Source organism: Scardinius erythrophthalmus, assembly GCF_964197995.2.
Source record: "Scardinius erythrophthalmus genome assembly, chromosome: 4".
Lineage (NCBI taxonomy): Eukaryota > Metazoa > Chordata > Actinopteri > Cypriniformes > Leuciscidae > Scardinius > Scardinius erythrophthalmus.
In genome coordinates, this window is record NC_138224.1 from 44,513,797 (window position 1) to 44,535,482 (window position 21,686).

At 40.8% G+C, this 21,686-nt stretch overlaps 1 protein-coding gene across 1 annotated transcript; it reads right to left on the reverse strand.

The window, feature by feature from the left end:
* Nucleotides 1-481: 481 nt before the first annotated feature.
* On the reverse strand, nucleotides 482-7,673 carry LOC308689470 (membrane-spanning 4-domains subfamily A member 15-like). Its single transcript, XM_081363184.1, has 10 exons — nucleotides 7,206-7,673; nucleotides 6,450-6,513; nucleotides 6,288-6,329; nucleotides 4,665-4,845; nucleotides 4,375-4,485; nucleotides 4,208-4,282; nucleotides 2,484-2,612; nucleotides 1,624-1,734; nucleotides 1,266-1,328; nucleotides 482-1,083 (listed from the first exon to the last, which is right to left on the reverse strand). The coding sequence occupies exons 4-7, from the start codon at nucleotides 4,818-4,820 to the stop codon at nucleotides 2,526-2,528; spliced, it is 429 nt and encodes a 142-aa protein (XP_081219310.1). The 5' UTR covers nucleotides 4,821-4,845; nucleotides 6,288-6,329; nucleotides 6,450-6,513; nucleotides 7,206-7,673; the 3' UTR covers nucleotides 482-1,083; nucleotides 1,266-1,328; nucleotides 1,624-1,734; nucleotides 2,484-2,525.
* Nucleotides 7,674-21,686: the final 14,013 nt, after the last annotated feature.

Sequence of the window (21,686 nt, forward strand, 5' to 3'; positions counted from 1 at the left end):
CGAGCTCGCCTTCCCGCCTTTGTTTGTTTTTGTTTAGTATTGTTAATTGTCGTTCTTCTCATTGTTTGTAAATATTGTAAATATTATTTTCTCTTCATTCTTTCACTTTTGGGTTCTGTAAAATAAATACTTTTGAGCAGAGTTTTTGAGTTGATCTTTTTCCTTCTATTGCCCGGTCCTTCATATTAGGTTATACGCACATCTTTATTTAAATGTTATACTCCCTTACCCCTATCTAAAATCAAAAAGGGACGTAACACTCCTGAAAACGCTGAATGCATGATTACATTCGTGTACTCTTTTTAGTGAAAAAATACATACATTTAAAAACGGTGTTTTCACTCTCCGTCCACACTTTCTTTTGAAAAACTCCTGAAAACGCTGAATACAATAAATAATAAAGTTATCGCGCAATTCTTCTGACAGGATTATTTTACTTAGCAAAATATCTCCGCATTCACTGATGCGCTCAGTCACCATTATATGTCTAAAGCGAGACTGCTCTCATGTTTTATTGAAGGAGAGCAAATGCAAGTACATTTTCTGTCTTCCTTGCAGGACTGTGATATGAAGAGTGTGTAAGTAACATATTTTAGCAACAGTGTGAAAGTGAATCATACATAACAGGCAGAACACTGGTATAAACATGAATATGCGTCACATGACTAAACTTACGTCAATGTTTTTAAAAAAAACTCAGTTTTGACAGTCCACACTACAACGCGAAAACTGCGTTTCAAATTCATCCACTTTGGAGAAAGTTTTTTATTAATAAAAATGCGTCTTAGTGTGGACAGAAGGACAAAACAGAAAGAAAAATATGCTTTTTATTTTTTTTAACAACAATGTTATCAAAACTTGTCACAAGTTTAAACAGCATTTAAAAGATGCCACACATATTAGTGTGGACAAGACCTGAATCACTGGAAGAACCCGTGTGTCCTGTGAAAGCATCAAACCCAACAGCAGGACCACAGCTCTGTCCACTTTTTAATATTCATATTTAGGATCAGAACTTTCACTGTATTGTGGGGGAACATCTGCAGGATCGTGATTCACGGAAGAGTCGCTCACCACAGGTACCTGCAGGAAAAACAGGTATGCCATCAGCTTTAATGCTTATTTATTGATAGTTCTAATCAATTCTTGAACACACACACACACACACACACACACACACACACACACACACACACACACACACACACACACATATTATATTTTCCACAAAGTCCCATTAGACTGGTGCTACTAGCTTCTCTTACCTCTGATGGATTGGGTCTAAAGGCATAGGACTGTGGAATAACAACTTGTTGAACATTCAGCACCTTCGGAAAAATACACGTTGCGTTTTATACCTTCTTACTGCAATATAAATTTAATAACATTGGATGACAGTTCTAGTATTACAGGTTTATAGACAGCACTGTATTTCAAATGGAAAAAGGAAAAGACAAAAATCCTGTGGTTTTGAAACTTGTGCAGATTATTGAAAACAATAGAAATTGAAAAATTATCCGTCTTTGTCAATCTGCAATGTCCTAGCAACCACCCAGAAAACCCTAGCAACTGCTTAGCAACCATAGCGGTCACTCAGCTTCTAGCCCTGAACGCATCACTCACCTGTGGAGAACAGGCGTTGGCTTTACAGGCAAATGCTGACAGAACGATGGAGATGATAAACTCAAGGATAGAGAATACCAAGGACACACCACGGATCCCCTGGTATACGGTCTGAGAAAACACTCATCATTAGCACAAATATCAATAAAATAAATTATAGTTACTCACTCATACGCTGGCTGCAAGTGCAGAATGTACAATCCTTGAGGTTCATATGGAAATACAACAAATCAAACTACCGGTAAACGTATAATGTCAAAGCCTTCTTGCATGGTGAACAGGGCTTGACATTAACTTTTTTGCTCACTAGCCACTGTGTCGAGTGGTTTTCAGAAGTTACAAGCCACTCAGCATTTTCACGGGCTACAATTTTACCAAAACCATGAGGAAAAACTGTAGATATTTTTAATACCATCTCATAATTTGGCTACAGTAAACCACAAATTATTATAGCAAAATAAAGTAAACTGTGACATTCTTCATCCAAAAATTCTTCATACAGTGACTACCAAATTATTCAGACACTTTGACCTGACCATGTTTTGCTTTAGTGTTTTTCTTTAATTGCTAATGCGACCTTTTTACACACAGACTGAACAAAATTAAGCATTTCTTAGTAATTGGTATTATGTAATTAAATTTAACAGATGACAGCTAATCAACCTAATTCATTTGTGAGACAGTCTGCCTAACGGTCACGAAGCGGCTAGTAGGAGTGACTGCAACACGCCACTGCTGAAATACACACACATTTGGCGGGTGTTAATATCAAGACGTAAATTATCAGTAACATTAAGAGGTCTATTAAATTCTTCTATTAAATGCAAGTAAAACTGTGACTAGAAAAGTTGTTAACATACCTTGTAATAATAACAGTCATATCCATAGCAGAAAGGGATATATCATACAGCCAACTCCAATGAAAGGATAATAATGGAAATGCCTGAAGTTATAGCACTTGAGATGTTCATTCCAAGTGAACCTTTCACCTATAGGCAGAAAAACAAGTTAATAAGTTAGAAAGCACTTTACCCAGTGTGTTAAAGCAGATCATGAAACAATATATATGGAGCACTATAAAAATAAATAATAAAGTTGCAATTATCGGGTCCAAGAACAAATGACTCATGATGACAATACAATTATACAATGGCAATATCTCTCTTCAAATATAATAAATATCTTATAATTTCAAATATAATACGGGTGTCGGTGTGTGGAACTATTCTTCTATGTACTATTTTATAATAGACAAATAATATTGTCTTCATTTTAATAGAATAGCAATACATTCATTTATATCTGGCAACTTGACATGTTTTCTGTATCATGTAAAATTAAAGGTAATTTGGAGATCACCGATTTCTTTGCAAACTGATTAGATTTTGATTAGACTTCAATGATCTTTATGAGAATATAATGGATTTTATGCACAGTCAATCAAATTAACCATTTACAGAGCATCCGGAAAGTATCCATAGCGCTTCACTTTTTCCACATTTCAACATGTTATAGACTTAATCCAAAATGGATCTGAGCCTCGACACAATCCTGTCTCAGAGCTGTACAGACACTTCATGGCTTGGTTTGTGCTCTGACATGCACTGTTAACTGTGGGACCTTATATAGGCAGGTGTGTGCCTTTCCAAATCATGTCCAATCAACTGAATTTACCACAGGTGAACTCCAATCCAGCTGTAGAAACACCTCAAGGGTGATCAGTGGAAACAGGATTGCACCATGTAGTTTTATTTTTAATAAATTTGTAACGATTTCAAATAAACTTCTTTCATGTTGTCATTATGTATTATTATTTATTATTTATTTATTAATATATAATATTAGTATTATTAGTAGAATTTTGTGGAAAATAATTAATTTAATCCATTTTGGAAAAAGGCTGTAACATAACAAAATGTGGAAAAATGTATTATCTCGGGACAGTGCAATATTTTTTTAATGTGTAACAATCTTAATTTAATCGTAATCTTAAAGTAATAATCCTTAGTGTGTGGGCTTATTTGACATAGGTTTGTGCTGCCCTTCGTTGACTGTATCTCTGAAAGTCTATTTATTGTGTGTAGTGTGTAGTTTGCTAGTTGGTCTTCTATGTTTACTTCTTTTTTTTAAATGCTGACTAAACGAGCTCTGCTACAAAAATTCCTTATCTGTACCGGTACAAATGGCAAATAAACTTAGTACCAGTTAAAAGTTTGGAAACATTACTACTTTTAATGTTTTTGAAAGATGTCTCTTATGCTCATCAGGCTTGCATGTATTTGCTCAAAAATACAGTAATATTGTGAAATATTATTACAATTTAAAATGATAGTTTTCTATTTGAATATACTTTAAAATATAATTATTTCTGTGATGCAAAGCTGAATTTTCATCAGCCATTACTCCGGTCTTCAGTGTCACATGATCCTTCAGAAATCATTACTTCCGTTCAAAAGTTTTGGGTTCAGTAATATTTTCTTTCTTTCTTTTTGAAAGAAAGTAATACTTTTACTTTCATCCAGTATTGGAAAGTTTGTTTAGTCTTGCCCCTTACCCCTGAAAATAACAAGTGATGTGTACTTACCAAACACAAACTGGAGGAGACTTTGCCATGGAGTTTATTTTCTGCAACAATGCAGAGTGATCCTGTGATAATGTACTGAGAGGAGAGAGAAAGGATTCTTCTGTTAGAATATTTAGCTTGTGTTAGAAAAGACAGAACTGTACTTAAGTTGTATATTGTTTCCTTACGATGAGAGATCCCCAATAAGGAATACCACTGACGGCAAAGTTGGAATATGCATTGACTGTAGCCACGATTCCCAACAGGAGAATCAGCAGGCCGATCATTATCTGGACAGTCTGAGGAAGACCAGAAAACAGGCACTTATTGCAGGGGAATAGTGACTCACAGTTATTAGCTGAGCAGGGTTGCCAGATCTGCACAACAGTTTGTTAATGTTTGTACTGCTGCTTTTTTGGATTTTTTTCCATACCTTTATCACATGTATAAAAATACATTTTATTGAAAGATTTCTCACCCCAAGTGCTTTTGGTTGGCCTTTCAGGAAAGCCTGAAGTCCTTGAGGAGCTGAAGCTGTCTGTGGCACATAAACAGTCGCTGGAGCCGTTTGTTGTGGGGCCTGAAACTGGATGACAAGCGGCGACGAGTTTGTGGGAATGACTGTACTAGACATTCTTCTTTCTGAATCTGAAATTGACCTGTACAAAATCAAGACATGTAAAAACATGTGAACAATAAGAATATAAAATAGATGTTCATAAATTATCTTACCAGTGTATTTATTAAAATATTATATGTTCATATTTATTATTATTACAATCTGTGGTCTTCATATTCTGGAAACACTTATGAATGCAGTTGTGTCACAGAATTATTGGTAACTAGAATAACGCTTCACAGATATTATATTACAAACATCTCGTTTAAACTGATCTACAGCTGTCACCATCTCACATTTGCCAGTATATATTCAAAACAATAATATTGTGACAAACTGGAAGTTCACCAAAAAAAGTTGTGATGTCCACAGGAGGGCGATGTTGTCATAGAGTTGTGAGTATAAAAGCAAAAACTTTGTAAAAACCTAAAGTAATACTGACAAACTAAAAAAAAAAAAGCTTAAAAAATGAAAGCTTACAGTCTCTAGTTTTCATATTTGATGACTGTTTTTCAAAAATAAATTACAGAGGAGGAGTAATTTATCAAATTGCAACAAAAATATTTCATTCTCATTAGGCGTGTTCAGGCCTTTATTTTGAAATGGCGATGAACATGAAAAATCATGAAAGATTAGTAGAAACCTCGGTTTGTTTTCATGGCAAGAGTTCAAAAGATAACACCAATTTAATTTTATGAGGAAAAAAAGGTCTGAAAATGTTTTAAATATACAGAAAAAAAATGATGGATTCTTGATTTGGTATGCAGTGTTGAGCTATAATGCACATACATGTTTTTTATTGCTTTACTTAGGCTATAGGTTGAATACAAATCAAATACTGCCAAACCGCCCATATTACTTCTGGATAGGATGACTACTTCATACATTTTATGAAAATGATGGAAATATATAGTTCAGATGGGATCACTCAAACCATATATGGAAATGGAGGTGCCCTTATATGGTCAGTAATGGAGCTTGGATGTGATCTAGTGAAAAAGTGTGGTATTGCGCCAAACAAAATCTTACTGAAAGCTATTTTTTGAGATATCAACCTAAAGTTTGGAACACAACTTGTTCAGATTTTCGGCTTTGATTTTCTTGCAGTTTGCAGTTGCAGGGGAGGAAACGATGGACTCTTCAGTTGGTTTCTCCTACTTTGCTGTGTGTTCTTATAGTTCACTCCTCTGAGATAACGCTTTCTGTGGTGTAATACTGTTTCCCAGAATGATAGTTAAAGTGGGGGGGAGCTCAGATGGTTAGGAGGGGTGGCAAAGCTACACACTGTTTCCAGGAAATCAAGCCTGACGCACTACTGTAATATAATCTCTTTTCACAATAACAATAATATTAAATTAAATCTTACTTAATTTGTCTTTGTTGTATTTTATATAATCTGCATGCTGGTTTGGAAACAGACTAAATATTGTACAAAACATTTGGCATAACAATGATAAGCACAGTCAAAACCATTAATCTTACCTTATTTGGAACAAATTTGGCCCAATAATCAGTAGTTCAAGACTTAGAGAATAGAGAAAAATAGAGAATGAATTGAATTTTGGATTGTAAAAAACAGCAACAAATTTTGCATCATACTGTATCATTTGTGTTAATTATGGGCATATAAGCCGGATTCATTACCTTTAGTATGCTGTTAAAAACGAAGTGAGGAAGCTGGATCTTCCAGACAATAGAAAACACAGGGCTAAAAAAAAAAACAGACTAAACAACGTAAAACAAGGAGCACTTGGGGGAAATTAGGGTGGGAAAACAGTAGAAGAACTACAAAGACCAAGTAAAAGACTACAAAAGGACAGGAAATCATGAATAATACAAAATACAAGACACTAAACAAAAGACCTAACACTAGTGCATCACAGACTCAAACTCATCATAAGGTATCCCTGAGAGTTAAACATCTGACAATCTAAAACCATACTATCACACACAAGCAGGAGATGAGACAGATATTCACTGAGTCCTCATTTATAAAACTTTCTGTAGATTTCATACTAAAAGTCTGCGTACGCACAAAAAGTTTTCAGATTTATAAAACCATGCGTATGCCAGAAACTGCTCAAAAATCCCAGTCAGCGGAAGATTGTGTGTACATGCATCTCAATCCCCGTCCCCTCCCCGAAATAACCATACATGGAGTAATCCCCTTACAGTGCCTAGTTTCACTATTGTGGTGAGATCTGGTATTTATCTCATTTTCCTGATTAACCCCATAGTATCAAAGTTGCTAGGTAGTCTTGTGCTGTCAGGTCAGAATAGGATTTATTTCCTCACTAGCTTGTTTTAATTTATACCAGCAAATCTAGGTGTAATCCCTACACTCTCGTGAAACAATAATAATCATTGACAACTAGACATATGGATCAAATTCATGCTTACTCTCCAGCAGAATCGTTCCTGGAAACTTTGTTGTCTTTGGTCTTGCAAAGATTATTACAATGCTCTGTCTATCGCTAATAGAACTGTCTTTGTAAGCTGAAGTAAAACTTTACAGTGTTTGTCTTTATGAAATAAAATTTTATTTAAACAAAAGATAAAATACTGGTTACACAAGGATTAATACTTGTAGCAAATCATCAAAAAAATACAGGTTATAAATTTCAGTTTATTCAATCTCAACAGGGCAGTCCTGTATGAGTGAATATTATAAAGGCTAATTACCTTGTAAGCAGTTCAAGCAATAGGAGTAAAAAATAACTTGTTCTCCTCAGAAGTCTACAAGCTAAGATAATACAGCAGAGCAATATAAGCAAAAAAGAGTTTCAGTTAGAAAACTGAACTAGAAGAGAACTCCCTAGAAGAATTCTCCCTAGGGATGCAAACGACATCAACATAAAAAATGCAGCCACTAACAGTCAAAATGCGGTCATATTTATACGGAACTGGGTTACATTGTTCCTATGCAGTTTCTTGTTTTTTTTTCCAGAGGAAACAAATCTTGCAACATTAACCTTCTATTGCTTCAGTCGAGGGGGTTTTTGGTGACATTATTGTTTCCCAATGGGCATTCTTGCGTCCTTTCTGTCCTCTCCCAGATAGCATGTAACCACTGAAACAATGTTGAGTCAGTGTTGATGTGTCAACGCTGATTACATTGAAATGATGTTAGAAAGCGATGTTGCTTTAGCATCACTCTTGCACCCTCAGTTAATATTGAAATAATGTTCAGATTTCAACCACAAATCAATAGTGTTCATATTGCTTCAACATTACAAAGTGATGTTGCTTTAGCATCACTCTTGCACCCTCAGTTAATATTGAAATAATGTTCAGATTTCAATCACAAATCAATGGTGTTCATATTGATTCAACATTACAAAGTGATATTTTATCAACATCACTTTTGCACCCTCAGTTAATATTGAAACTGTTGAACAAAAAATCAATAGTAATGCTACTGAATCAACATTACACTATGATGTTGAATCTACATCACCAATGCTGAATCAATACTGAAATTAACTAAAATAATCAATGGTAATATTGAATCAACATTACACTAAGATGTTGAATCTACATCACTGCTATTGAATCAACACTGAAATTAACAAACATAATCAATGGTAATATTGTTGAATCATCGTTACACTATGATGTTGAATCTACATCACTGCTGTTGAATCAACACTGAAATTAACTAAAATAAATCGATGGTAATATTGTTTAATCAACATTATGATGTTGAATCTACATCACTGCTGTTGAATTAACACTGAAATTAACAGAAATAATCTTTGGTAATATGGTTTGATCAATGTTACAATGTGATGTTGACTCTAAATACAGTTTGTTGAAACACTGAAAATACATCTGAAAAGGAATGTCAACCAATGTTGCCATCTGATGTACAAAGTTAATGTTGAAACAACATTAATATTTCAACTACACTTCAATGATGCATCAACAAATTCCTGACCATTTCAAAATTTGGCAAAAACCTTTTAAAATATAAATGACACCTTTCCAGCAGTTGAGTTAAAAAAGAAAGGGGGAGAAATAAGACAAAAGCATTTCAACCTTTAAAAATAAAACTGGCTTCAGAAGTCTGATGTCATAATTAGAGGTGGTCCAACGGTTCAGGTTTTTACAAATCTGTCTTACATCAGACTACTGCCTCTTTTCCTTTGGGTTCTCTGAAATCTGAAAAAGAAAGCATGTTACTCGAGAACAAGTCAGTTCAGTTGCCACGTTCAAGAATGTTAATAAACTAAACACAATATGAAAAAAAAGTTGCTGAACACAAAATATTTTAACTATGATTAAAATATTGTTAAATTCTGATTATTTCATTTATTTTTCTAAAATCTATTAATGCTTCAATATCAAAAGAAAGCACTATGGCAGGGATGTCCGATTTTATCTCCAGCCCTAATTAAACACACCTGAAGCAGCTAATCAAGCTAATCAAGGGTCATTTAGGATCAATGAACACTTCCAGGCAGGTGTTAGAGCTAAACTCTTCATGAAGAGGAACAAACACCTCTGAGCTATAGCCATTAACTATATCTCAGTTCATTTTCTGTGAAACTACATACATAGCATTCAAGAAACAAGTTTATCTTGTAGAACAGGGGTGGGCAAACTTTTTGGCTCAAGGGCCACACTGGGTTTTAAAATTTGACAGAGGGTCGGCCCAGTAGCAGATTATGAGACACGATCTCATGAAAGTGCGTATCTATACCACAAATTTAATTTCTCGTGCCATTTATACGGCAAAAAAAAATTTTGTGTGCATATGCTACGCACTGTAAACCCCTTGGTTAGGATTAGGGGTGCGGAGTGCGTGCCTATTACACGCCATAAAGTGCGTATCATATGCACGCGAAAACTGCGTATCATAAGCACTAGAAATACAATTCTTGGTATTCGCACTTTCATGAGATCGGGCTGAGCAAACACATTTACGTTGTGGCAACGTCTGCGCGAAATTCAACAACTGAAAGACGACATTCTGACAACAACGTTACATTTTTTATGCTAGATATCCCCCATTTAGCATGTTATGTTTTGAGGTTAATTTTTAATTAGTCAGATGTTAGATAATTATAGCCTATACTTTTTAAATATTGTTTATCCTTACTATTATTTAATGGGCCTAACAGTAAATTAGAAACAAAACACCTGCAAGTGTACACTTAGAAGAGTAAAAATGACAGAAGGTTACGTTAATTCAACTTTATTAAAACTGCATATGGCAATCAATTTGCACTTCCAAAAGTCATACATTTGTGGAAAAAAAATGAAATAAACGAATATACAAATTTATTTTAAGAATAATAAAATAAAACAAAAAGCAAAGGCAGATCAGACCATTAAGTCTATGCGCTTAAGTCGCTGTCTGTTTGGTTTCCATGGTGACGCGCTACATGACACACCGCAGCCACAACAGCGCTGAATGAATGATAATCTGCTTTTATGTCATTTTTCCTTTTTTACATTTGTTAGCTATGGCATGAAATATCTGATATTCCGATTGTCAAATATATGCAACGCTATATATATATATATAACGCAAAGTATTGCAAGAAAAAGGCATAATGAAAGCAATCTTAAGACAATTTTTTAAATACTCGACGGGCCGGATTAAACAGCCTAAATCAATTAACTACTGAGAAGCCCACATGCAAAACCAAAATGGGCATATACCAATTAGTTCAAATTTTCAAACTACAATTGGTGTTTTTCAACCATTTTTCAATAGACTTGCTAAAATCATGAGGGCCCACCCCTAAACCAAACCCCCAGTGTATTAGAGCAAATGAGGTAACACCATTGAAAGTGCCCATCATGAACTGAAACGCCCCACTGATTGGGAAACACCCAGTAGTGTTTTGCACAGATACATGCCTGCAAGATCTTGCTGATCCAACACACTTTAAACATTGAAATTTTGATGTCAACCAAAATGATGGTTTGGATCAAAACTCAACATTGAATCAATGTTACCATGCTGTCTGGGCTGCGCTTTGGACTTCTGTGTAAGTGTGTGCGTGCATATGTATCTGGAAGTGTGTTTGTAGGTCCAAAATACCTGTTAAAATTCACATTTCCTGTCTGCGCCAATGGCCTCGTGGTCAGTGCGCCGACATGTAGCGCCTTTGCGCTCGGGCGGCCCGAGTTCGAGTCCTGGCTCGTGGACCTTTCCCGATCCCATCCCCCGTCTCTCTCCCACCTCGTTTCCTGTCATCTCTCTAGTGTCCTGTCACAATAAAAGGAAAATCACCCAAAAATTTTTTTTTCACATTTCCTACTACACATCTGTATCATTTCCATTCATATTTCCATCCACATTATACCATGTTTAACACCATCAAAGGTACTACAAGACATTGGAAAATATTATATATAAATGCCATTTGTGCCATACACATTGCATTGCTAAAAATTATCCAATATCCTTGCTATGTTTTAGAATAAATATATTTTAAAAATCCATAAAAAATAAACTGTATAAAATACTTCTCAAATAAAGTTTTTAGAATAGAGTTGATTCATTCATTTCCACAGGCCAAATAGTATTTTAATTGTTTTAAACAATTCAAATCAAAATGTATGCAGTTTTGTTAAGGTGAACATATCTTTTAGGATGTTTATAGGCTATTTTTAGTGGAAATAGATAGGCTTACTTATTTATTGCAGTGTGAATATAAATGTCTGACCAGGCATGTATTCGTTCCTACTCACTCATTACATGGCATTAGTGGTTTTAAGGAGAAGGTGTTGGTATACTCAATGGAGTGCAAAGATGGGTGCTGTTTATGATCATATGTAGTGGGCCAGTATGGGCCAAAATGCCAGGGCCGATTTTTTGTCCCAGTCCAGCCTTGTGTCTGACTATTATATGTAATAATACAATAGATACAAATGTTTCACATATAATACTCTAAATTATTGCAAAGCAAGCAATAAGTGTCCTGGCCGCTGGGGAATCCTGGAGAATGATGTATTGAGGGAATCCCCAGTTCTGCAGCAGAGCAGTGATATAAAGTTAAGAAAACTAAACAACCGAAAGAAACATATGTCTACTACCTCAGATTTAACGTTTTATCTATACATCTATACATCAGCATCGGTGAATAACATTATAATCTCGTTCACGGTAGAGAAAGTTGCTTACATGTACAAAACTCACTGTGAAGACTTAAATGTAAATACAGTTCCCTTTCGTGGTCACTCCGAGTTACGTCGAATGACGACGAATGGGGTTTCGCTTAGAAAGCCTCTCACCTTCGAGTATATAAAACGAGCCAATGGCAATGAAATGCCATGGGTCTGCGGAATTTGCATAGCGTAGGTCCGCCCCCCTCTGGGGGTATATAAGGAAGTACGCTGGCAACATGCAGATGTTTTCGCTTCGGAGCCAAGAGTTCTCTTCACTCCTGCAAGCCATTATGAATCATCTTCACTCTACGAGACGAGCGGCTCTTCAGTGTGTTGGAGTGATGGCGCGTTCCAGCAAGATCGCATTGCCTGCTGCTGATCTGTGCAGTGATCTGCCGACAGTGAGTGTGTTTCTCCCTGGGCGCTTCAGCACTCTGCTGAGCTTTTTCCTCTCTAAAAGAGCTGCACGCGGCATGTCTTTTTCAAGATGGCTTGCCCGTGTATTTACTGGATGTGAGCGCGTGATTCATCTGCCTAACGGTCACGAGCGCTGTTTCGCGTCTTGGGCTTAATCACGCTCGGCAGCGCTTGTGGATGAGTCATGTTTTCATTGCGGGAACATGACCATCGCGATGTTTATAGATCGAGACTCAATGATCTCTGTGTGAGAGTCCCCTCTGCCACACCCCAATCTATCTCTTCCTCGAGAGGGGATACTTTGGCTGGTGGCCAGGGTGATTTGAGGGTTATGGTGTGGCATAATTCCGATGAGCTTTCCTCGGGCCACGCCCCCCTCTACATCGCAAACCGTGGGGCTTCCGTGTGTGCCTGGTTCCTCTCCGGGACCCAATGTTTTCATTCGGGACTCCAGCAGATGGTGTCATGTCACTCACAGCATCACAAGCCGGGCTTGATTCCTCTGGAAATGAGGATTCGACTGCGCTGCCTCCCTCGGGAGTGTCAGCGTTAGTCGAGTCAGATCCAGAGCTGATGGCCATGCTTTCCCGGGCAGCTGAAAGCATCGGTTGGAGTGGCCCTCCCCCCGAGCGCTGTAGGCTTACGATTGGTTACTGGGCGCGTGTTGCTCTACAGCACTCGCTCCCAGCGCCTTTCTCGCGGACGTGCATCAGGACGCCTCCGGCTCGCGAGGGTCCCCGTGACTTGTCGCGGCCCGCAGGCGTCCTCCGCCTTCGCTGCACTCGATCACGTGGCGATCATGGGCTGTATGTTCTCTGTCACTATTGTGACACAGGCATGCAGGGCTGTGTGTCGCCTTCGCCTTCGAGGCAGTGCTGACTCAGGAGTTCTGTCAGAACCGGCCACAGTGGAACGCTAGTCCTTCCCTGGCCAACACTGACAGAATGCGGAAACTCGACCACGCTTCCCGCCGACGCCGCCTCCATGCGGCTCCTCCCCTCGAGCCTTCAACGGCCCGAGCACGAGGAGGTCGCTGGAGGCTGGCACCGCCTGTTTCTGCCCCTTAGCCGGCTAACACCTGGCTAAGCAGCACTTCTGAGACGGGCAGCTTGGAGTTAGGGCTCAGTTCTTTCAGGAGTTGGTAGCAGGACCACTCCTTCCCCCGGTGGAGGGCTGGGGGAGAATCTCATTCAAAAAGAACTGATGCTCTTTCTCTGAGCCCCAAGAGGCTGTGGATGACAGCACGCGCCGCCCACGGGCCACGCTCCTCTCATCCCCCTCTGTCGCCAGACACCTGCCAGAGCACGCCCCCACGGGACGCTGGTCCTCCCCTGGCCTCCTCTGGCAGGACGCGGCTAATGACCGTGCCCCCGCACAGGGCCGCTATGCCACCCTCGCCTGGGCCGGTCATTCCGCCTCGCTGCACCACCGACGGTACGTCTATGGTTCGAATGACCCTGCTGGCGCAGTTCTGGGAGCCTCGCTAGAGCTCCCCAGACTGTCCCGCTGGGTCGCGAGAAACTATCAGGCTCGGCTACACGATTCAGTTCGCGCGATCTCCTCCCCACTTCAGGGGAGTCCGCTTCACTATGGTCGGTGGCAATGCCCCTGTCATGAGAGCGGAGGTCGCCACCCTACTGGCGAAGGGTGCGATTGAGACTGTCCCTCCAGCCGAAATGAAGTCCGGCTTCTACAGCCCTTACTTCATTGTACCGACGAAATCCGGTGGGTTACGGCCAATCCTCGACCTGCGCATCTTGAACCGCTCCCTTCTCAGGCTGCCGTTCAAGATGCTTACGGCCAAACGCATCCTCCAGTGCGGGCGGCCGCAGGATTGGTTTGCAGCGATCGACCTGAAGGACGCCTACTTCCATGTCTCCATTTTACCTCGACACAGACCGTTTCTTCGGTTTGCTTTCGAGGGGCGGGCATACCAGTATGCGGTTCTCCCATTCGGGCTAGCCCTGTCTCCTCGCGTCTTCACGAAGGTTGTCAAGGCAGCCCTTGTTCCCCTCCGGGAAAACGGGGTTCGCATCCTGAACTATCTCGACGACTGGCTGATCCTAGCTCACTCTCGAGATCAGGTTTGCGAACACAGGGACCTAGTGCTCTGGCACCTAGCTCGTCTGGGCCTTCGGGTCAACTGGGAGAAGAGCAAACTCTGCCCCGTGCAGAGGATCTCTTTTCTCGGTATGGAGATCGATTCGGTCGCGCAGTCACTGCTGACTTGTCTTCACCAATTCGAGGGCAAGAGTGCGGTTCCACTGAAATTATTTCAGAGGCTCCTGGGGCATATGGCATCCGCAGCCGCAGTAACGCCGCTCGGATTGCTTCATATGAGACCGCTTCAGCTTTGGCTTCGCGATCGAGTCCCGAGGTTGGCATGGCAACACGACACGCTCCAAGTCCCAGTGACTCCAGCCTGCCATCAGACCTTCACCCCGTGGATGAACCTCAGTTTTCTACGGGCCGGAGTGCCCTTAGAACGAGTTTCCCGGCATGTTGTTGTATCAACAGATGCCTCCACCACGGGCTGGGGCGCCATGTGGTCTACGCTCCCGCCGTATGTCGCAACTTGCTCGCCACCTCCTCATGTGGAGTCAGAAGCATCTGAGGTCGCTTCGAGCCATTTATATCCCGGGAAACCTGAACCAGACGGCCGACGAGCTGTCTCGGCTTCGGCCTCTCGCTGGAGAATGGAGACTCCATCCCCAGTCGGTCCAGCTGATTTGGGATCAGTTCGGGATGCACAGGTAGACCTGTTTGCCTCCCAGGACTCGTCCCACTGCGACCTGTATTATTCCCTGACCGAGGGCATGCACTGGCGCACAGATGGCCACTGGGCCTACGCAAGTATGCGTTTCCCCCAGTGAGCCTTCTTGCGCAGACCTTGTGCAAGATCAGGGAGGACGAGGAGCAGGTCATTTTGGTTGCCCCGTATTGGCACAACCGGACCTGGTTCTCAGAACTAGTACTTCTCGCGACAGCACCTCCCTGGCCAATTCTTCTGAGGAAGGACCTCCTTTCTCAGGGACGGGTCACCCTTTGGCACCCTCGTCCCGATCTTTGGAACCTCCACATGTGGCTCCTGGACGGGACGAGGCAGGTTTGAGTACCCTACCACCAGCGGTGGTGGCCACCATCACTTCCGCTAGAGCATCGTCCACAAGACATGCCTATGCGTTGAAGTGGAACCTCTTCGTCAACTGGTGTTCTTCTAAACATCAAGAACCCACGAAATGCCCGATCAGTGTCGTGCTTTCCTTCCTGCAAGAAGGGTTGGAGCGAAGGCTGTCTCCCTCCACCCTGAAAGTGTATGTTGCCGCCATTGCCGCACATCACGACGCAGTCGTTGGTAAGTCTCTGGGAAAGCACGACCTGATCATCAGGTTCCTGAGGGGAGCGAGGAGACTGAATCCTCCTCGTCCTCCCCTCGTACCCTCTTGGGACCTCTCAGTGGTTCTAACTGCCCTGCATAGTGCTCCCTTTGAGCCTCTGCAATCAGTGGAGCTTAAGTTTCTGTCAATTAAGACAGCGCTCCTGGTTGCATTGGCCTACATCAAGAGGGTAGGGGACCTGCAGGCATTTTCGGTTGACGAAGCGTGCCTGGAATTCGGGCCGGCTAACTCTCACGTGATCCTGAGACCCCGGCCAGGATATGTGCCCAAGGTTCCCACCAGGTGGTGAACCTGCAAGCGCTGCCCTTGGAGGAGGCAGACCCAGCCTTGGCACTGCTCTGTCCAGTACGCACCCTCCGTGCTTACGTAGACAGAACGCGTTGTTTCAGGACCTCAGACCAGCTCTTGTCTGTTGTGGTGGGAAACTGAAGGGAAAGGCTCTCTCCAGGCAAAGGTTGTCCCACTGGATAGTGGACGCCATTGCTTTGGCATACCAGCAGCAAGGTCGACCATGCCCCCTTGGTGTGACGGCCCACTCCACTCGGAGTGTGGCATTCTCTTGGGCTCTAGCGCATGGCGCCTCGCTAACAGACATTTGTAGAGCTGCAGGCTGGGCGACACCCAACACATTCGCGAGATTCTATAATCTCAGAGTGGAGCTAGTTTCTTCTCATGTACTCGCTTCAACTAGCCGGTACTAGATTCTGCTCAGGTGTCTTCGCTTGCTCGCCATTCCTCTCCACGGACGGGATACGTGCAATATTTTCCGCAGGTGAGCCTAATAAGCCCTGAGTCTCCTCCAGCACTGTCGACGTCAACGCCAGAGTTATGCCACCGGCAGCTTTCGCGCTTGACTAGGTGCCTCCATGTGCATGGTTCCCCCTCTGGGCGACCCCCACATGTGTATTTCCACTGTAAGTCTCTCTGAGCATGTGTCTTTCCCTCGGCAAGCCACCTTGCCACCCCTGGGGTTGAAAAATTCCACCTGCGGCTGGACACCCCAGTGTACTCCATATGCAGCCCCTTAGGGTCATATGTGTATTCCAAGTCCCCCCCCCCCCCCTTCGGGCTGGGCGTAATTGCATATTTCCTCTGAGATATGCTTCCCAGTGTACCTTGGTATTCCTGTGTTAAGTAGGACTCCTTCGTCCGTGCTAGTCTTAGGACAGGGAGTTCAGACTTACGCAGGGCACTGGAAGACAGCCGAGGTGGAGTGATTAGACTGGGGACCCCATTCGTCGTAATCCGACGTAACTCGGAGTGACCACGAAAGGGAACGTCTCGGTTACGTATGTAACCCTCGTTCTCTGAGTAGGGAACGGAGACGTTACGTCTCCCTGCCACTTCCGCTGTACCGCTAGGAACGCCTGAGTTCAGTCTCGGCTCCTCAGCGAAGACATATCTGCATGTTGCCAGTGTACTTCCTTATGTACCCCCAGAGGGGGGCGGACCTACACTATGCAAATTCCGCAGACCCATGGCATTTCATTGCCATTGGCTCGTTTTATATACTCGAAGGTGAGAGGCTTTCTAAGCGAAACCCCATTCGTCATCATCCGACGTAACGTCTCCGTTCCCTACTCAGGGAACGAGGGTTATATACGTAACCGAGACGCTTTTGTGTCTTTATCAGCTTTTCCATATATATATATATATATACTGGCCCTGATAATCATCACAAATACTTACCGCTTGCTCCATTTTTGTAAATCGTTTTTATGAATTAATGACTCTCTCACCGTTGCTCTATAGCAGGGGTGTCCAAACTCAGTCCTGGAGGGCCACTGTCCTGCAGAGGTTAGCTCTAACCTGCCTCAACACACCTACCTGGAAGTTTCTAGAATGCCTAGAAAGACCTTGATTAGCTGGTTCAGGTGTTTTTAATTGGGGTTGGAGCTAAACTCTGCAGGACAGTGGCCCTCCAGGAGCAGGATTGGACATCCCTGCTCTATAGTTTTCTTTGTCAGCAGCTGCTTGCACCCCCTGCTGGTGAGGTCGACTAACAGCTATGGAGATTATCAATCGGCAATCCATTGATATTCCTGCCGTTCCCAGATGTCAAATGTTGAATTTTCTGTTGAATTTGAACCATTGAATTTGTGGAAGCGAATTTGTAAAGCGAAATAACATGGACCGAAAATTGCCTGTCGAATATTATAGGTTGTATTTTTAAACAGAATGAATATTTTGAAAATGAAATCTGAAAGGTGAATATGGATTATTGAATTTTTAATAATGAAAACGTGTGTGAAATGTTTTGAATTGAAATATTCACAGCTTAAATATACAACCATGTTGAATTTCAGCCCATAAAAATGCAAGCCCTAAAAACACAATGCTTTAAAATGCAAGCAGGGTTAATGCAATGCATATTTTTTCAAGTAATGCAATTCAACAAGCTTTTTTGTTTCAAAAACATTTGTCATTATTTTACTTCCATAATAATCACACATTATTGAAAGGCCTCACATTTGGTCATAAAATTGGAAATAAAATTTGTTATTTTCAACAAAATTTTAGACAATTAATTTTGAAGGTATTGTAACGCGTTCAAAATGCTGCTGTGTTATGGATACAGATATGAAGAGTTCAATGCAAAAATCCATCTGACATGTTTTCTTTTAAAGGGGTGATGACACCTCGATCTTTTGGCATATAAGAGGTCTTTTTACCATTAAAACTTCCTGCAAGTTTAATAGCTTAAGTTGTCCTCCCTATTATAACAAGCATTTATTTAATCAAGCTCCAAATATGTTTTTTATTCTAATGTCTGATCTATGATCAGTGATTTTTGATGTATAATTATTCAAGTTCAGACACATGATCTTTCTCTCAAAATCGTTCAATACTGTTTATGCATCAGTAAATCAAGCCAGGGACTAAAAGATCAACTTCACATCGTTTCTCTTAGTAGGATGAAAATAATCTTATTTAAACTGTGATTCATACAGAAAGCCTTTAAAGAACGCTCCCTTTCCAATGGCCCAAGCTGTCAATCACACGAGTTTATTGTTTATCTTCACACGAGCGCGAGTTTATCTGGGTACTTTGCCAAAACTCGTTATGAAATCAATGACGCTGTTACACTGCACAACGAAGCTCTTACTGTATTACATCTTGTTTTACATTGTTATTTGGTCAAAGCATTCGTGAGAGTGCAGAAATTGCGTTGCAATGATGAGATCACTTCATTCACGTGATCAACAGACTGTCATCTGCTCAATGCTCATCACTGCAACCCTTCATTTGATGGAATAGATCTAAATATAATGATTTAATCAATACTTTTCACGATTTGTTAATCTCGATAGCTGTAATAGTAAAAACTTGGTAAAAGTATTCGATAGATTTCCACATGTAATGCTGGCTATTTCATATGCAATGATGTCAGCCAATCACAGCAGTCAGCATTTACACTGAAGTCTCAAAGCAGACAATTTATGGCGGAACAATTAATGACAAAATTAACCGAGCGCACAAATGATGCTGGTGCGTGCGCTAAATTGCTTCCGCAAGAGGATTACAGATCTACGCGCGAGGAAACGTGAACTCGCAAGCTCATTTCAAATCCTACGTGTGCGCATGACATCTCCCCTGCACGCAATACAAGCCCGCGCGCTCGGACATGTCTCACAGCACACGCGTGATCATTCCCCACGCTCTCGCACTCGATCTGCTCTCACCTGCTGCTTTTGCTTGCTCGGACACTTTTATTTTTGGCAGTCGAGGGGTTACTGTTTTTATAACCTCAAATGTTATTGGTTACTTCCCCATTTCCGGAAGTCAGTTGTGATTGGACGCCTGTGATTTTCAATCAAGAGCGGCTAAGGCACGACCCAGAGAGCTGTTAATAACGATCAAGATTCGGTAAGAAAGATGGATAATCAAAGAGAGGTACAGTGATTGCCAAATTAAAATGTTATTTTGACACGTTATGTTTTGTATTACTTGTTTGAAAACCTTGTAAATGTGCAGATTAGCTGACCATAGTAAGACACGATTTCTGTTCAGTATTCTATGAAGCCAGTTATCTAACTAGCTTGCAGCTAACCACAACAATCATAATATTACTATGCTTTATGTATGTAGTAGTTGTAAAAAAATAAATGTTTCTGAAATATTTGCAAATTTAGAGCATTGATTCTTTATCATAAAGCAAATAAATAGACTAGTAACAAGAAAATTCTTGTTCCCAGTACTTTTTTAATAGATTAACAGTGTAACAGTGGAATAATTACAATACTATTTTAGACTATATACATGTGGTTTTCTTGCTACTTTGTTCTTTGTTTGCTTGTCTTAGTTTGTTTACATTGGCTATCAATGTGTCACAGTTCTGGGGCTCGTTCTTCGTACGTTGCTTATTACATCCGAGATCAAATGACACATCCAAGATGATATCATCGTGCTAATCATGATCCGGCTAATTGGGTTCTTCGAACTCACCTGTTGTTTATGATTAGTATAGCTGGATTGAGTTATCTGAGATAACTGCGCGTTCATGCGCTGGTTTAAAAGGGGATATGTATCGATCGTAGAAACATTGATCAGCAACGCTGCTATTGGCTGTTCAGCGTGGCCAAAGAGCGCGCACAGTTTTTCTCCTCAGCAGAGCAAGAACTTTTAGTCGAAGTTTATTCGGAATTTTAATGTTTAATCAAAACGCCAGGGAACACCTCAAAGTCTGCAAAAGCCAGGAGAGAGGGCTGGCAAAAAGTAGCAGACAATTTAAATCCGTTAGAAGTGGCCATGTTAGATGTTTTTATCACTTATTAGCCTTTTTTGTATTTTAATAATTGCATAATTAGGCTACTTTGTTCATTGTAATGTCAGAGTCACCACACTAGAACATGGGAACAAATAAAAGTGAAGTATAAAAATATTCTACATATAGCCTAATGGTAATTTTTAGTTATATTATAGTCTCTTCTCTTCTATAAAAGGCACTGTTAAATAAATGGTTGTCTGTTTATAAAAGCAACCAAGAAAAAGGCTGAAAAAAAGAAAAGATCTTAGTAGCCTACACTGTAAAATAATTGTACAAATATTGCTGCATTAAATGAAGGCCGCATTAAAAGTAATGATGAATTGCTTTGACTTGTGAAAGTGAAAACTGATAAACTTATGTTAATGTAAAAATATTTTGCCATGAGTTATTGATCACATTTTCCCGAGTGTAGTTCATTGTATGACACTGTGTTTTCCTCTTTTGTGCACTTTTACATAATACATCAACACTTGTATCTGTTCCCAAGAAAGTGGTGGCTGAAATATGTGCAGTAAGTGGACATTTTCTAACTTTCCAAAGGAAAGAAAGTATAAGACTTTGTAATGTCCATTTGTTTCCATTGCACTGGACAGTGAATAAACCCTCTAAGATAACATGTCATATGGAGGAACTAGCCTGCAAGTGCATAAATAACTTTACTTAATTTATACTTGTATGCTTTATGGCTGCAATATAAGTTGCAGGATTCCACATCTACAGAAAGGCCTACAGAAGAGTCTGCACAGACAGAGGAGACATAGGCCTACAGGTGGGCAGTGTATAGCCAACTTTTCCTTTTTATTTGTTGCATGAGGCATGTGTCTAATATCTCTTGTTGCAGGCACTTTACCACTGGCTTTTCTTTACAAAGAACAATTGAAATAAAACTCAAGGAACTAAGCATATTTGTCTTTTATTAAACATTTAATGAAAGGTGTTGGGTTTTTTTTTGCAATGTTGTGTAATATGGCACATGCAACAATGTCACAGGCCCTGTCAGGTGTGCAACCCTCAGACTTCTCAGACTCTGAAATCTTCCCTTTAGTTAGCCAAAGTTCATTTCATTGTGTGCCCTTGTCCTGGTGCTGCATTGTAACTGGTTTGGGTCAGGGAATGGGGTCATAAAACACCTGTCTGCAGGAACATGTCATAATCACCTATGAAAAAGTGCAGTTC

Bases quoted from the DNA above. Each gene is read 5' to 3' on its own strand.
- LOC308689470 (XM_081363184.1), bottom strand. From the start codon at position 4,820: ATGTCTAGTACAGTCATTCCCACAAACTCGTCGCCGCTTGTCATCCAG. The intron at 4,486-4,664 runs GTGAGAAATCTT...GGTCTTCCTCAG, and splicing joins GCCAACCAAAAGCACTTGGG to ACTGTCCAGATAATGATCGG. The intron at 2,613-4,207 runs GTAAGTACACAT...TTCTGCCTATAG, and splicing joins TCTCCTCCAGTTTGTGTTTG to GTGAAAGGTTCACTTGGAAT.